We start from the raw sequence: 16801 nt of genomic DNA on the forward strand, positions 1-16801 counted from the left end.
TATGAATTCATGCAGTTATACAAGCTTTAAGGCAAGATTTTATTTAACATCTGTTTTGTTGCCAGATAACAGGGGAAAACCCTATTCCCAGATTATTATGGTACAGTACTGGCAAAGAACGTCCCATGATGTAAACGTGTTTATTGCATAATGTGTAGACAGGTTCGGGTATCAATCTTGATTTGAAGCTTTCGTGACTGCATTCAGGTTCGGGTATATACCCCAAGCAGGGCGATGACAATTTAGCACAACACTCGTAATGGATGGAACACAATTAGAATCGTACTCGACAACATAAGAAAGAGCTTTCATTATATTAACAGTTTCCCTCCCCAAGCGGGGAGGTGCACCATTCCCGGAGGTACTGCAATACCGGGTTGATACGCGGAGTGGACGGAGCAAGCCCCTATTCCATCTCCCTGTCCCAAAAATCAATTTAATATAAGGTACCACAATGTGGTACGTATCAGATATTAAACTGATAAGAACAGATACTACACTTGATCTTAGCCAAAAGGCCGAGAAGCGATAACTATAAGCTGTCGGTGGTGGGGTACACATATCCACACATCTTCCCTCTACGCTATGGGTTGAAACCATGATTATCACAAAACTGTTATTTCATATGAAACACAGCCAAAACACGGAACATCGGAACATTCTAAAGAGCTTCATATTAATCTTTTTCGATGAAAAGCGTTTTTTAAAATCGAAAATGTATAAGAATAGCACAATGTCAGAATCCCGCGCAATGACTTATGGGGAGACGTCATAAACTAATCTACGCTATGGGTCGTACCGTGATAAAATACAAAACGGATATTTTAGATGTAACACAATCTAAATAGTGCTGTGCAGACATTGTATACCGCTTTACATTATATATTACAATTCGGATAGCTGATTTTTATTCAGAAAATCTAAAATTATAGCAAATTATTATCATCCTGCGCAGACGCTCGTGGTATCGCCGATCTTGCCGCTTTTAGCCAATCAAACGAAGGGGAAGTGTCACATTATTACTCGATCCATGGATCGATTGATCCAACTTTGACCCTCAACATCAGACGCGTGGGTGCTTCTTGCAGCTGCTGCTTCTACTGCTGCTGCTGTTCATGATGATGATGGTGGAGGGGTGGAGGCTGCTGGGAGGACGAGGGGGTTGGAGGGACACGGGGACGTGAAGACGAGGAGGGACACCCGTAGACACGCGGCGTTTAAAGGCAGCGCGTGGGGATGGATGTGAGGTGGGTGGGAGTCAGCTGATTGGTCCACAAAGACAAGTACTGTACACACCACGTGTAGCCTTAAGGCCGAGTCGACCTAGGGGAGACCGAGGACCGGTTTAAATACTCGTCGCCGATGTTGGCCGTGTGGAATATGCCTCTGGTTGCCGGGTTGTTAGCGAATTGCGGTAACCACTGTGCCACCGCTCTCTACAACACAGAGACAAAGATCCCCCGTATAGTCTTAACAGGCTGTTGGGGCAAGTGCTGTTAGTATCACCTATAAAAACCGGCACGGTATACGAGGAGGTGGGTGGCTAGCACCGCGCCCGACCGCCTTTGTCTCCCCAGTGGTGGTGTTTTTACACCACACAGGTGCTCATTTGAGGCTGAGTCGACCTAGGGGAGGCCCATGACCGGTGTTGTCAGGTACGGAAACCGTCCCATCACTCAAGATGGCGATTCCCGCCAATCCGCTCCTCGGTCTCGCGTTCCTTTGCCAAGATGGCGATTCCCGCCAATCCACTCGGTCTCGCGTTCCTTTGCCAAGATGGCGATTCCCGCCAATCCACTCCTCGGTCTCGCGTTCCTTTGCCAAAATGGCGATTCCCGCCAATACACTCCTCGGGCTCGCGTTCCTTTACCAAGATGGCGATTCCCGCCAATACACTCCTCGGTCTCGCGTTCCTTTGCCAAGATGGCGATTCCCGCCAATCCACTCGGTCTCGCGTTCCTTTACCAAGATGGCCTAACTAGTTCCCTTGGTGCTGCGGCCGGTTGAACTGCCCTATCCAAGATGCCCGTGCCTATTAATTATCAGGGGTCTTGTTTTCCCTTACGAATATGGCTATTCGTGCCTCGTTACTGGGGCTTTTTGGGTTCAGCGGGCTCCTTGCATTACCCTTACCAAAATGGCCGTTCCCGTCAAATCTTGTAAAAAGGCCGCCGGTATAGTTTTTGTGCAGTGAAACACAATCCTCGTGAATGAAGATATTGAGAGGCTACATGATATAGGGAGGTGGCACCACAACGGAGAACTGCAGAAATGAGACTCCCGACTCATGATGCTGAATGTGTGAACGTTAACAGCGCCACTGAGTGGACAGAGCCCCGCCCCTACGGCTCGTGGCTGTCGGCTGGGGCACTTAAACTGAGTAATGAGATATAATAGACACAAGGGGTCAAATGGTAGTTGGAGTTCAGTTAAGCCTGGAGAGGAGAGGCAGTGGCTGGGTAGTCAAATGTAGACGACGTTATTACACCAGTGCTGCGGGGATTATCACATTAAGTGAACCGATTTGAAGACTTTAAATTTTATTTTGCTTAGGGACAAGGATGGTGTCATTTGCAAGAGTGACTTGAGTCACCAAAATGACATGCAAGAGCATAAAGTACAACAATCATCTCAATGTAATACAACATCGTGAGACAATGAATGGAAAAGGACACACTCATAAATCAAAATAAACTGAAACAAAGTTAGCTTGAGATAAATTAATTTTAAAAACCATTAATCATTAACATTCGTTCAGTTACAGATACATCAACATTGATTGAGGGTCCTTGTTGCACAGGCAGGTGGAATCATGTGACCTCAGTCCACTGTTACATCACTGTGACGTCACCATTACATCATCACGAACACATGGGACACCACGTGACTCCAGTGCACTGTTACATCACTGTGATGTCACATCCCCCACACAAACTCAGTTGCTAATCTGGCACCCTGAGGGTCAGACGTGTTCTGTCCTTGCTATATGGGTTTTCTGTTTGCAAGTTTTTCAACAAATCAAAGTCAGTCATCATCCTCTTGAGAAGGACACATTTTTGGACGCTTTTTTATCCTTTACAACCACATCGCCACAATGTCGAAGGCCAGGAAAAAGGGCTTCATTAAGCATCTCAAGAACATCTTCTGTTGCTTACGCAGTGTTTCAGATGATGAGGTTTATGAGCCAGGCCGCTGTGTTCCGAGCTCTGTGAAAAGTCATGAGACGAGCCCAGTGGCAAGCCATGAGGAGACCGAGGTGGCAAGTCTTGAGGCAAAATCGGAGGCTAACCATGAGATGGGCCCAGAGGCAAGCCGCGATGTGGATGCAGTGGATAACCGTGAGATGAGCCTGGTGGCTAGCCAAGAATGGACAGAGATGGCAAGTCTTGAGGCGAGCACGGTAGAAATCTGTAAGATTAGCTCGGTGGCTAACCATGAGATGGGCCCGGAGGCAAGCCGCGAGTTGGACCGAGTGGATAACCGTGAGATGAGCCAGGTGACTAGCCATGAGAAGACCAAGGTGGCAACTCATGAGGCAAGCCAGGTAGATAATCATGAGATGGGCCCAGAGGCAAGCTGCAAGGTGGACCCAGTATGGAACTGTGAGATGAGCTTCGTGGCTAGCCGTGAGATGAGCCTTGTCACAAGCTGTGCGGCGAGCCTGGTGGCTATCCCTGAGGCTAGCAGTGAGCCGAGTCCCATGGCTAGCTGTGAGAGGAGCGCAGTACATAGCAATGAGACGAGCCCGGTGCCTAGCCAAGAGGCAAGTCAGATGGGTAGCCATGGGCCCAACCCAATAGCGGACAGCGGTTCAAACCGGGAGGCAGACCATGGGCCAAGCACAGTGGTAGATCGGGAGCCGAGCCCAGCTGAAGGGGATAAAGCGAGCCCAGTGGCAAGCCACCAAGATGTTCGTGCTGCCAGCAACAAGGCTGCCGAATGCAAGGGTTGCCAAACTACAAGCGACCGGGACAGTCCAGGATGCGGGAGTGGTCAGGCTGCTGGTCACAGGGAAGGCCAGGCAGAAAATCGCGGGTTCGGCCAGGCAGCCGGTCAAGTGAGCAGACGAAGACGCTGGGGTGGCCAAGCTGCCAGACGGAGGGGCGGCCAGCATTCCACTCTTGGGGGCACGCAGGATCTTAGACAGAAGGGTGCCTTTCCATCCACAGCGCCTGCCATCGTCAGGCCTACCTCCCAGAAGCTAGCTGCCCGTCCTGTGCCAGATGAGATTGCTGTGGAAGGTAAGCTTGTACCAAAGTGACTCTGTGACCACTAGCTTGACTTTTGAATTCACTCTCATGGTCTATTTTTCCAAGTTCTTTTAACATTACTTTATCCCAAAAAAGGTGTTAACTCTTAGATATTATAACTTCACTGCTGGGTAATTGTCATTTCGGCCTTTTGGCACTGTATTCAGAAACCGTGAACAAAAACACGTCATTGTAGTGAAACAGCAATCTCATAGGCTTACTCTGTAGTAGGGATGAGTTTCAGATAAAAGTTTGTCAGATTTTTGCACAATGTACGTTGTTATATACTTATGTTTCATCGGGTTGGGTAGGCAAAAGTGACACGAAGGCATGAGGATCCATTTATGGATGAAAATCAACTTGAATTATGGGATACAACGCCGCCCTTCCATAATCCTTAATTTAGTGGCAACATATGAAAAATGAAAATATCGGACAAGGGCCAGGTTCTTGCCCTATCTGTTGAATATTATTACCTTGACCACGTTTACAGAAAATGAAGTCAAAAAACAGCTCACTGCAGATTGAAAAATACATGGTTGTGAAAGGTTGTGAAACGGTTAATTAAAAGCACCGCTAAAACAATGATATCACTAATTATGGCTTTATCACACAACTTTCGAGTCAGTCTCCGGAGTGCCTCGAGTGTTAACAGAAAAGTCCGTATGTGCTTTGTGCGCAGATAAGAACCATAATGGAGCTCCACGACTTGCGTCGGAATTGGGGGAAAACTTGAGCCTCACGTGGCAGTGGAAGGTATGCGAGGGTGCTGGCCTTGACAACATGGGGAACTGGGGAACACCTGTTTCCTTAATGCCACCCTGCAGTGCCTCACTTACACCGCACCACTGGCAAACTACCTGATTTCCAGACACCACTCAGGAAGATGTGAGTTCCCAAAACACTTTGAAATACCAAAGAGCTGAAAATAATTGTGTTTTGTGAAGATTTCCTGGCTGTGTGCTGCACCTACATCTGAGCTGTGTGATTGGCGTTGTACTGACAGCATGTGCCACCTCTGCCTCACTTCACAGGTACAGAGAATGGATGTTGTATGATGTGCATACTGGAGAGGCACACCATTGCAACATTCAGTTCCAAGGGCAAGGCCATCAAGCCCTTGGAAATCGTCCAAAACCTCAAACGTGAGTTCCGTCCTATACAACACAATTGTGCACATTCAATTGAGAACCTATTCATTGGGTGGCAGAGTGGGGCATTAGTAAAACTTTTTCCTCGTAACCTTGTGTCCAACCCGCTTATGACCTCCATCCATTTACCCACAGGGATCGCCAAACACCTGCAGTTTGGCAAACAGGAGGACGTGCACGAGTTTGTCTGCTGCATCGTAGAAGCTCTCCACCTCTCCTGCCCAATCAACCACCACAAGTAAGTAGTGCACGTCCTAGGCCACTGGTTCCCAACCTGTGTTATCAAAAATTGACAACAAAGTTTGCAGAATCATCTTTAAATAAGTGTTTGGCTGCGAGGTGACATAGTGGCTAAAACAAAAAGGAGTAACTCTCCCATGTGCACACTTGGTAAAGATGATTGCATCTGTAAGTTACCATATGTGTGATGTTGTTCATTTCCACGTGCAGGCCGGAAGAACATGTGGAGAAGACCTCGGTGGTTCACCAGATCTTCACAGGGCAGCTGAGATCAACAGGTGGGTGCCAGCTCCATGTGCAACATCATCGCTGCAAGTAGCGATTGCACCGAGTGTGACGACGCATGCTGCACAGTGCAGATCAACTCTGCACTCTCTTACGCACGTACACAGCAGGACATGAGAAAACACAAATACAGAGATCTCCCTCAAGCCTTAACAGAATGCTGGAGCAGTTACAATTAGCGAGTACCTATGTAGGCCAACAGGGCACATGACAAGGTGGTGTGGCTAGCACCATGCCCGGCCACCTTCGGGTGGCTAGCACCAGTGCTGAAGTAACACAATGCACCAGATACTCATTTGAGGCTGAATCGACCTGGGAGAAGCCAAGGTTCTGATGTTTAAAAATAATTTTGGCCACGAGCAAGGATCGAACTCAGTTCGCCGGGTTTGAAGTGCAGTGCGCTAACCACTAAATTTCCACTCCCCACACAATAGAAAAATGCACAAGCACACAGACACAACAACCCATTTGATAAGATACAAACACATGTATTAAAGCTTAACATCAACTTGCATGCATGCACGTAATTATTTGACAGCATTTAACTTGAAATTACCACGTGGCCCAGTGGGAGAGCCAGCAGCTCACAATTGGAAGGTTGTAAGCTTCAATCCAGATTGGGGGTTGGCTCGCCATATCATCAATCTGGGGTCACTAAATTGAGTACCACATTGTGGGGAAGTCAACAGTGGTTGTCCTATTAACAGACCCACCCTTGCCATATGAATGAGGAGTGAGGACATTCTACCACTGCCTCAGGTTTATAACGAGCAGATGAGCACCATCTCAATGCCCATTTGAGCAGAAAATTACTTAGAATGTGAGTCAATATCACATGTGGTTGTGTCTGAGTGGGTGATGCCTGGGGAATGATTGTGAGTTTGACTAGGGAACATGTAACTTCATTTTATTCGAGTCTTCTAATCAGAATGCTAACCTCCTCTAATTGCACGTGTGAATGTGTGCGCGTGGGTTTATTTGTGTTTCACAGTGGAGTGCACGCAGTGTTCCTGCACCTCGGACAGATTCGAAAACTGCCTGGACATCAGTCTTCACATCAACGTAAGAAACGAGGAGGTCTTGATTTACTTAAATGGTATCTTTACTCGTGACGAGTTTTGGATTTAAAAGTTGGGATTAATTATTTTCTCATTCTTAAGCAACACTTTTGATCTTTTTCAGATCATGTACATTACACTAATACTGTCACTCAAACACATTATGTTTACTGATCGTCTGGAATGCTGTACATTGGATGAATCTGAAAATTGAGAGCATGTCCTTAATTCCTGTCACCTAAGGACACTGTCCTCTTATGTCACACCACAGCCAGTACAACATAAGGACTCACTGTTCTAACGGCTACAAAGTTGTTTCCAGTGTTCAATCAAGCACTCATTTACCTTCACGTCGTTCTTTTTGACAGAATTTCCCAGATCTACTGGCTGCTTTTTCAGATTTCACCAAGGCAGAGACACTAGATGAATACACTTGCCAAAGGTGAGTATGGCACGACATCAATGTTACGCGAGTATGTCTACTTTTTAACGCCAACATATTTGTACAGTTTTGCACTGTGTGCTTACACGAGCATCTCGGTCCTTAAACTGACGCTGATGCTTTTTGGTGCGCAAGTGCAGTTGCAAGGTGAAGGCCACAAAAAGGATGAGCCTTCACCATCTCCCGAACGTCTTGGCCCTCTCCATCAAGCGATGTGACCTGTTTGGAAACAAGATCAATCGGGTAATGTTTGGTTAATATCGATGGTTTTTTTATTTCTTCAAAAATGTGGCTGCATTTGCTCCATTTTCTCATGGCTTGTTTTTGAGTTACTTCCTTTTTGAGTAATTTCTGTGATTTATTTCGCGTTATTTCTTTTGCCAAGGTAGTAACCCCGATCACTCGCGCAAATGTGACTTTTCACGGTCTCTCGAGCTCCCACCTGGTTAATCTACCTAAACTGGGTGTTATGGTAGCGAAATGTTAACTACCTCCCCTAGCATACAGGAGGTCGTAGGTTTGATCCTGATCCTAATGCCTGTATATTTGGAGTTTGCATGTTCTCCCTGTGGACATGTGGATTTTTCTCCGGGTCCTTCGGTTGCTGCTAGAGTATTTGGCTGCTATAACTATTCACGTGATAAGCCACTTCATTGAGTTATCATTTGTGGCTAGATCGCTCCTGAAAAAGAGCTATATAGCTCAGTCAGCATTATCTGGTAAAGTAAAAAAAAATAGCAGAACAAAAATGAGAATAAAAAACTAAACTCGAAACTGCATCATTCTTCTCCTCTTCCCCGCCTAACACCATCTCTGTTTCTGCATCACTGCTTCCTCCCTCACCACTGCAGGATTGCCCGTACCCACAGCACCTGGACATGCGGCCATTCATGTCGCAGCAGGAGGATGCAGACCCTGTAGCGTACAGGTTATACTCGGTCCTTGTGCACTCTGGGAAATGCAGCACAGAGGGACATTACTACTGTTACAACAAGGTGATGTACTGCATTTATTATCACACAAACACACGCCAATCATCCGTACGCGTAGAGCCTTTAAATAATTCTATGCAGTGAAAAAAAAAACGATTCCTGCTCCTGTGAGCCATGAGGTGGTGCTAATCTCCCATTTATAGGCCTGAGCCAGTGGTGAAAATTCCCCTTTCCTGTGACCGAGGGAGAGCGTATGCATAGAACAACGACTGATCACTTCACCAAAAATGTCTAGTTACTTTATTGACCCTGGATAGATGATGGACCAAGTGAAGTCCCAACCAGGATTTTAATTTTCAAATGTAATAAATTATTTTATGGATTATCGGTTCGATTACTCAACTTATGGGACAACACAATAATAGGTGGAATAAGAGGGTCACCTCTGTTCCTGATGTTCCATTTTACAAATATATGGGGAGTTCAGGTGCAATTGGATAATCGTCATAATTCATCTTCGATGTTGTTTGCATACAGATCTGCGATGGGAGATGGTTCCGGATGGACGACGACTTGGTGAGGCCGGTTGACACCAGGGTGGTCATCGAGAAACAGGCATACATCCTCTTCTACATCAGGTGAGTTACCTACGAGTTGTATTTGTGGGTATGCCCACAACAAGTGTGGTCAATGTGGAAGAGTAGACCAAATACCATCCAGAGTTTGTCTCCTCGGGGATTTTCTGCCAGCAGTGGCATGAGCAAGAAATGTCAGAGCCACGCCATTATCATTTAAATTTTTACATAAGTTGGGCATGTTGCCTTCCACCTTTGCTTTTAAGGCTCGATCTCTGTTAAACTCACGGGAAGTTCACCAGGTTGCCCTTTGGGCCAATGAAACTCACGTAGCGGTCGTTCCATGTGCTATGTGCAGGTGCCCAGAGATGAAGACCATACCCGTGTGCAGTCAAATCAACGACGGCAATGGGAAATGGCATCAAAAGAGGTGGCAGCGACGACCCCTGACCCCGGCGATCAACCGTCATCACTGATGGATGATATCACAAGGCCATGTGTGATGCCGTAGCCACGAAGCCGCTCTGCGGGCGCCCCACCTACGACTCCACCACCGCCAAGCGACGGCGACGACACGGCTTCCTCCTCACCAACCCCTCGCACAAACACACACACACCGACCCCCATGTAGAGCCTCGCGGGGAAGCCACCTGGTCCACAGGTTTTCACCCAGGAGCCCCCTCGTAGGGGGAACATTGACTAGGGAATTGACTAAGGCTTTCCCCGGGCTGAATTACCCTGTGGCGCCGTGAATTAACGTGGAAATGCACGATCACGACGAGGCGACGCAGCCACCGCGGATAGAAACGTACCCCGCACACGCGGATCGGTGGGCAGGTAGTGAGGGGGGGCGGAGCCACGAACGGCGGGGAAAACGGGGTCGTTCCTCTAATTGGTCGGGCACTTAGCGGCAAACTCAGATGCGGACGTCGCTGAAATCAACGGTCCAAGTGGGGCTCGGGTACAGGTGAGCGCTCTGATTGGCGGGCGGATCGGGCTCTTTGATGTAGGTAAGGATAAAAAGACGATAGAAAGGGGCAGGGAGGGTCTTGCTTCTCGAGTTAGCCATCGGGGCGGTCGTCTCTTCAGTCCAGCTAATGGAACGTCCGTGTGACGAGTCGAAGTGCTGTGAGGACGGGCACACTGGAGCGTTGAACTGTGAGTAAGAGAGAGAGAGTTGAGATTTAGCCTAAAAGCCAAAGCAGCTTAAAGTCCTAACAAACTAGGTAAATCGGGAGATAGTTTAATCCTGCCTTGCCGATTCCGACTGATTCGGTGAGAGTGGCTCGCAGTCGCGCCGATAATAAATAGTTAGTCACTGATCACAGCCTCGTGTGAATTCTGCGAGCGTGTGGCAAGCGCGTGGTGCTGTGTGTGTGTGCGCTCGTAACGTGGGTGGTCGGTGCTTCCGCGGGTGCACGCTCCGTTCTGTGGCTGTGGATACCCATGCTGCGTGAGGGCTCACACCCACCGCGAACACCTGTCCCACGGCCCTTTAAACAATCTCTATTACACACCCCCGGCGGCAAAGCGTGCGCGAATGACGTCGTTTGCCCTCCGACCCCTGACCCCACCGTTCAGCGCGTGTGATTGGTGCGCGGGGTTGTGTGAGTGGAGGGGTCGCGTTTGATTGGTTGGGAAGCAACAGAGTGTTTCCAGGCGGCCGTGCGCCAGCCCCGAGTTATGCCTGACAGGCAGGATCCGCGGACTCGCGGGGGTGCGGCTCAGGGACTACAGCCTCGAGCGGCAGCCCTTCTTCTACCAGTGATGACCGACGCAGCAGCAGCTCTCACGCGAGTGAGCAGTCCGGGGACGGCGGGCCCCCTCTGGCCGGCCCCTCGTCGGGAGGGGACCCGGGGGCCAGCGGCCCTAACACATGGTCAAGCTAATCATCGGCACGCGCCGCTGCCACCACTGCAAGGGCGATGCACACCGGGTCCTGATTAATACCGCTGACACAACACGGTCCAGCAATGCCAGCACCACACCCACATCCACAAAGAAGATTATTACCATTGTAAATGTGTACATTTTATAGTTTTGTGAATATAAGAATACGTACTTTAAAAAAAAGTTTGAATCAATTTCTTATTCTTGGGTATGATTCTGTATCTAGTTCGTAAGGCCATGTCCAGATCTAATAGCCAAGGGACATCCAAACAGCAACGTGAACCTATGAAATGACTACTGCATTATTTTTGTTTTAAAAAGTAGTTAATTTTGATGGCTGTTTTGCCATGCAGTTCAGAAGTTCATACCCACTTAATCCACGAGATGGCATAATTTTTAGTGGTTGCAATACGGGGGGAAAAACTGAATTATTTGAGAATCATGTGAAATGAGTGGTGTTGTATGTATGTTGCATTTTTTTAGCATCGTATGTAGCCTAGTGTGCTAATCGGAGGTGCGGGTTATCAAGTAACACACTCAGGCGTATTTATCCGAAGGTGCGACTAAACATGCTACCTTACGTTGTACCAATTACTGCTCTGGCCCATGGACTAAATAGCTCGATTACAACCACTACATTTGAATGCATTAATTCTGCACTTAAATATACAATGTCCAACAGTGTGTGGCTACAATACCACAAAAGCTCCATGATAGAGTCTATGAAGCCTACAATCTCAATTTAATTGCCAGCTATGGGGAGCATCACTGGCTAGTGATATCTGAACTGATCCTGCTACCACCCTACACTCACCAGCGTGATGAAGTATGGCTCAACCCCTAGGAAATGTGTTTTTCGCCACACACTACACAATACATCACGCCATCAAATGGACTTATTATACACACTATATGCTACACCACATAAACCACACACAGTACACAATATACATTGTACAAAACACTATTCAAACTATACTTGACACTTCACACTACACTATATATGACACAGACTGTACTATCCACGTTATTGCACACTATACACCACACTTACAGACACTACACTATAAACCACAAACTAAAGACACTACACTATACACAACACTACACTGTATACTACACTGCATGACACCCTCCACACACAATACTCACTTTACACCATGCTCCACTACAGGGGTCCTCAAACTACGGCCCGCGGGCCACATGCGGCCCGCCGAGGACATTTATCCGGCCCGCCGGGTGTTTTTTCCGCCGCTGCCTGTCTGTTACTTTTTTTCTACATGAGAAGGACGGTCATTGGTGGAAGAGGGAGAGGGGGCGGAGTTCCCCCAATCAGACTGCATTGATGGGCAGTGCAGTCTGTATGTCTCTGTGTGGGCAAAGTTATTGCTGGTATATTGTTTTTGTAGCACTATATATATTGGTATTTTACTAATAGCAATTTTGACTCCCTAGGAAACAATGATGTCAAGAAAGAGAAAAATTGACTCGGAGTGTAGGATATTCAAATAACAGTGGACTTATGATTACTTTTTCATGCAGTACAAGGAAAGAGCTGTGTGTCTGATATGCCAGAATATAGTGTCTGTGTTCAAAGAATACAATTTACGTCGACACTATGAAACTCAACATAAAGATAAATATGATTGTTTGGTCGGAGAAGTGAGAAAAGATAAAATATGAAAACTGAAAAATACATTAACAACTCAGTAAAATACTTTTGTGAAGCAGAAGCAGATAAATATTTCATCACTGCGAGCAAGTTTTCAAGTTGCCAAGCTAATAGCGTGCACTGGCAGACCATTCGTGGAGGGAGAATTTATTAAAGAATGCCTTTTTTCTGTTGCCAAAGAGATGTGTCCAGAGACGGCCGATTTATTTAGTACAGTGAGTCTTTCAGGACCTACAATTACACGGAGGATTGAAGAAATGGGAGACAATTTGCATCAGCATTTGCAAAACTCCACAAAAAAACTTTCCTATTTTTCCTCGGCACTCGACGAAAGCAATAATGTTCGTGATTCTGCACAACTTCTAATTTTTATTCGTGGGACGAATGACTATTTCGAAGTCACAGAAGAGCTTGCTGCACTGCAAAGCATCAAAGGAACATCTACAGGAGAGGATATCTTTCGATTTAAAGCTTTCGTGACTGCAGGGATTCATCTTCTTGGTTTTTTCGGTAAAGTCACATAGAAGGGAAATAACAAAATAATAAAACATAATAAAATAATTCTCACGACGTTTCGGCCACAACACAAGCAGCCGTCCTCAGGTGAAAACCAGGTCTGTCGGGGAGACAGCGTCTGAATGAAACAGCACACGAGCTTGGAGCATATATAAGCTGGGTTGGAAACGGGGGAAAGAGCGCCTTGACAAAATAATTTGCATATCAAGAGGAATTTAGCATATTTATGGGAAATGCAGGAATGTGATTAGTACTACATATGCCCGTGCTGCATATGTATATGCTCCAAGCTCGTGTGCTGTTTCATTCAGACGCTGTCTCCCCGACAGACCTGGTTTTCACCAGAGGACGGCTGCTTGCGTTGTGGCCGAAACGTCGTGAAAATTATTTTATTATGTTTTATTTTTATTATTTTATTACTTCCCTTCTACGTGACTTTACCGAAAGAACCAAGAAGAGAGGATATCTATGAAAAAGTTTGCCAAACTGTGAATAGTTTGGAGCTGAACTGGGCTAAACTAGCCAGTGTGACAACTGATGGTGCTCCTAGCATGGTGGGGTCTAAGAAAGGAGTAATTGCTCGCATTAACCAAGAGATGGACAAACATAACCATTCTCATCCAATAGCCATACATTGCCTCATCCACCAACAAGCGCTGTGTAGTAAATCACTGAAGTGGGACTCTGTTATGAAAATTGTGGTATCTTGTGTTAACTTCATTAGAGCTCATGCACTAAACCACAGACAATTTCAGGAATTTCTGTCTGAGCTAAATGTTGACTATGAAGATGTTTTGTATCACACAGAAGTCCGTTGGCTGAGTCGAGGGAGAGTTTTGAAACGTTTCTATGACTTACTTCCACAGATTACAGCTTTTCTGCTTTAAAAAAACAAAGAAGTACCAGAGCTCAATGATGCAGAATAAAAATGGCACATTGCCTTTCTGACAGATGTAACAGAGCTACTCAACAGTTTCAATGTGCAACTTCAAGGAAAGGGGAAGCTCATCTGTGATATGCAATCACATGTCAAAGCATTTGAAGTAAAATTAGGCCTCCTCATCAAACAAGTGAAGGAGGAAAACTTCTGCCATCTCCCCACAACTCAAAATCTGTTAGCGGAAAAACCATTGGTTGCATTCCCAAACAAAACATGTGTGGATTCACTGGAAAAATTGCAAAAGGAGTTCCAATTTGGATTTAAAGAGCTTCATCTCCATGAACAGGACATACAGCTTTTCCGTAATCCATTTTCTATTGACATTGAAAATGTGGATACAATTTACCAAATGGAACTGGCTGAACTGCAGAATTGTGACTCTCTGAAAGACGCATTCATGTCAAGCAGCCTTCATAATTTCAATGCATCTCTCCCCTCTGAGACATATCCTCATCTCAGGAACCATGCACTCAAAATGGCAACCATCTTTGGCAGCACTTATGTCTGTGAACAGACTTTTTCCAGAATTAAACATTTGAAATCTCCAACCAGATCTAGACTAACGGATGCACACTTGCATCACTTGTTACGACTAGCAGTGACAAATATGGAACCGGACATTGACCATCTCATTAGCCACAAGCAGGCCCATAGTTCCCATTGAAATACTGGCAAGTTTGTTGATTTAACTTTACTTGTTCTTTATTTTAAATATTGTATTTGTACCCGTTTTGTTTCTTCACTTCAAAATAAGATATATGCAGTGTGCATAGGAATTTGTTAATAGTTTTTTTTTAAACTATAGTCCGGCCCTCCAACGGTCTGAGGGACAGTGAACTGGCCCCCTGTTTAAAAAGTTTGAGGACCCCTGCTCCACTACATTACACCCCAGACACACAATGTAAACCAAAACCGTAAACTCGTAAAGGACGACCCCTGTGGAGACGAAGCAGTGAATGAGTTCACGTGCAAGAGATGGACGGACGGTGGGAGCGATACACCCTGAGCGAGGGCGACTGGTGGAAGATGCCTTCATCCAGCAGTGGAGAGGCAATGGCAGGAGCCGACTGCAACGCGCGGCGGCACCCTCCATGTTGATCTCCCTCTCTCTTGAGTTCTGTGAATCTACAGAGGCACAGAAATCACAGAGATGGCTGCCTTTGGCCACATTCCCCGAAACCCATGAGACGCGCTGGAAGGGTAAGAAGCGCAAATCTGGTAACAAGACAAAGATCCCCCGTGCAGCCTGTAACAGACTGTTGGGGCAAGTGCTGTTAGAGCGAGTAAGCAGCACCTATGAAGGCCGGCAGGGCACACGAGGGGGTGGGTGGTCAACAACCATGCCCGGCCGCCTTGGTCTCCGCAGCGGCGATGTTTACTGCACACTGCGCCGGAAACTCATTTGAGGCTGAGTCGACCTAGGGGAGACCCAAGACCGGTTTAGATAATCGTCACCTGGTGTTGGTGGTCGTGAGCGGGAATCGAACTCGGTTAGCCGGGTTCGTAGAGGCAGCGCGCTAACCACTGCTCCACCGCTCTACAAAGACAAAGCTCGCCCGTGTAGCCTGTAACAGACTGTTGGGGAAAGTGCTGCTAGCGAGTTGCACCAATGAAGTCTGGAAACTGCACACGAGGAGGTGGGTTGGTCAGCATCACGCCAGGAGCAGGTGACGTCACTCAAAATCGAACAGCCCCCCTAATTAAATTATAGCAAGCATTCGTATAAATAAGGACATTGAGCTGGGCGCCGGATCGGCTGAGCGGCATCGATACAATTGACCTCGATTAACGATCCACAACACAATATATAGGCGGCAAATATCTGATCAGTGATTTCGTCGGGTGTCCGATTTTATATGATTACAATGCCACGATAAGTATGTAAAGTCCTGTGCGTACTATGATTGAAATCGTTTATTTTTAAATCATTCGATTTACACTACAGGTGTCCCTAAGTAGAACATCTTGAGATGCGGTCATATGCTGACAATTTTTAAAGTAAATATCGTATGCTATTGTGTGTCGCGATTCAACTCCAGGGGTATACTCATGAATGCGAATCCTTGATGCACATTCCCACAGGCTACCGAAAACGGTCACAGTGAAGTCAAGACAGTACAAGGACAAACGTGGAAAATCCATGGGGTTGAGGCCAGACTGGCCTCAACCCCACACAATACAAACAGGATACATTCTTTTTGTGTTTCAACATCAGTAAGGCCTGCATCCTCTGTGCAAAACTAGTAGCACACATCTCTATCATTTGCTTCACATTTTCCCTCCCCAAGCGGGGAGGTGCACCATTCCCGGAGGTACTGCAATACCGGGTTAATGCGCGGAGTGGACGGAGCAAGCCCCTATTCCATCTCCCTGTCCCAAAAATCAATTTAATATAAGGTACCACAATGTGGTACGTATCAGATATTAAACTGATAAGAACAGATACTACACTTGATCTTAGCCAAAAGGCCGAGAAGCGATAACTATAAGCCGTTGGTGGTGGGGTACACATACCGACAGACTCTTTCTCTACGCTATGGGGTCACACCGTGATTATCAGAAAACAACTATCATCACATGGAATACAACCAATACGCGGAACAATTAAACATTGTAAATAACTTGATGTAAAAATTTGGAACTGTAAATTTGTTTTCATGAAAAATGTAAAAGAATGTTGTTGTTAGAATGCCGCGCAATGGCCTATGGGAATTATGTCATTACGGCCATATCGCCTTGCGCCACCTGGTGGCGTGTTACCCACGTGAGTGTGTGAATAGACTGATGTTAGTCATCGATTCTCATGTTCAAGATAATTAATCTCAGCGCTTTATACTTTCATGAATTATC

The 16801-nt window shown here is 46.4% G+C and overlaps 1 protein-coding gene and 2 non-coding genes across 4 annotated transcripts; 1 reads left to right on the forward strand and 2 right to left on the reverse strand.

The window, feature by feature from the left end:
* Positions 1–339: 339 nt before the first annotated feature.
* LOC133354020 (U2 spliceosomal RNA) lies at positions 340–530 on the reverse strand. Its single transcript, XR_009756527.1, has one exon. It is a non-coding gene; the product is annotated as a U2 spliceosomal RNA (small nuclear RNA).
* Positions 531–1181: 651 nt separating this feature from the next.
* On the forward strand, positions 1182–10317 carry LOC133353826 (ubiquitin carboxyl-terminal hydrolase 36-like). Of its 2 annotated transcripts, none has more exons than XM_061570248.1 (11): positions 1182–1247; positions 4933–5006; positions 5285–5395; positions 5537–5639; positions 5852–5919; positions 6918–6988; positions 7353–7426; positions 7567–7669; positions 8278–8421; positions 8896–8996; positions 9292–10317. In XM_061570248.1, the coding sequence occupies exons 3-11, from the start codon at positions 5305–5307 to the stop codon at positions 9407–9409; spliced, it is 873 nt and encodes a 290-aa protein (XP_061426232.1). In that variant the 5' UTR covers positions 1182–1247; positions 4933–5006; positions 5285–5304; the 3' UTR covers positions 9410–10317. The 2 variants fall into 2 exon arrangements, with proteins under 2 accessions (XP_061426232.1, XP_061426231.1); XM_061570247.1 differs by lacking the exon at positions 1182–1247 and adding an exon at positions 4067–4241.
* Positions 10318–16241: 5924 nt separating this feature from the next.
* LOC133354019 (U2 spliceosomal RNA) lies at positions 16242–16432 on the reverse strand. The gene has a single exon (XR_009756526.1). It is a non-coding gene; the product is annotated as a U2 spliceosomal RNA (small nuclear RNA).
* Between the last annotated feature and the right edge of the window lie 369 nt (positions 16433–16801).

The sequence above is a fragment of the Lethenteron reissneri genome, chromosome 45 (assembly GCF_015708825.2).
Source record: "Lethenteron reissneri isolate LAM-NWPU_2019-01 chromosome 45, ASM1570882v1, whole genome shotgun sequence".
NCBI classification, from domain to species: Eukaryota; Metazoa; Chordata; class Hyperoartia; order Petromyzontiformes; family Petromyzontidae; genus Lethenteron; species Lethenteron reissneri.

Excerpts from the sequence above, each read along its gene's own strand:
- LOC133353826 (XM_061570248.1), top strand. The coding sequence starts at position 5,305 with ATGATGTGCATACTGGAGAGGCACACCATTGCAACATTCAGTTCCAAG. Across the intron at positions 7,670-8,277 it reads TTGGAAACAAGATCAATCGG|GATTGCCCGTACCCACAGCA; the intron begins GTAATGTTTGGT and ends TCACCACTGCAG. Across the intron at positions 8,997-9,291 it reads TACATCCTCTTCTACATCAG|GTGCCCAGAGATGAAGACCA; the intron begins GTGAGTTACCTA and ends TGCTATGTGCAG.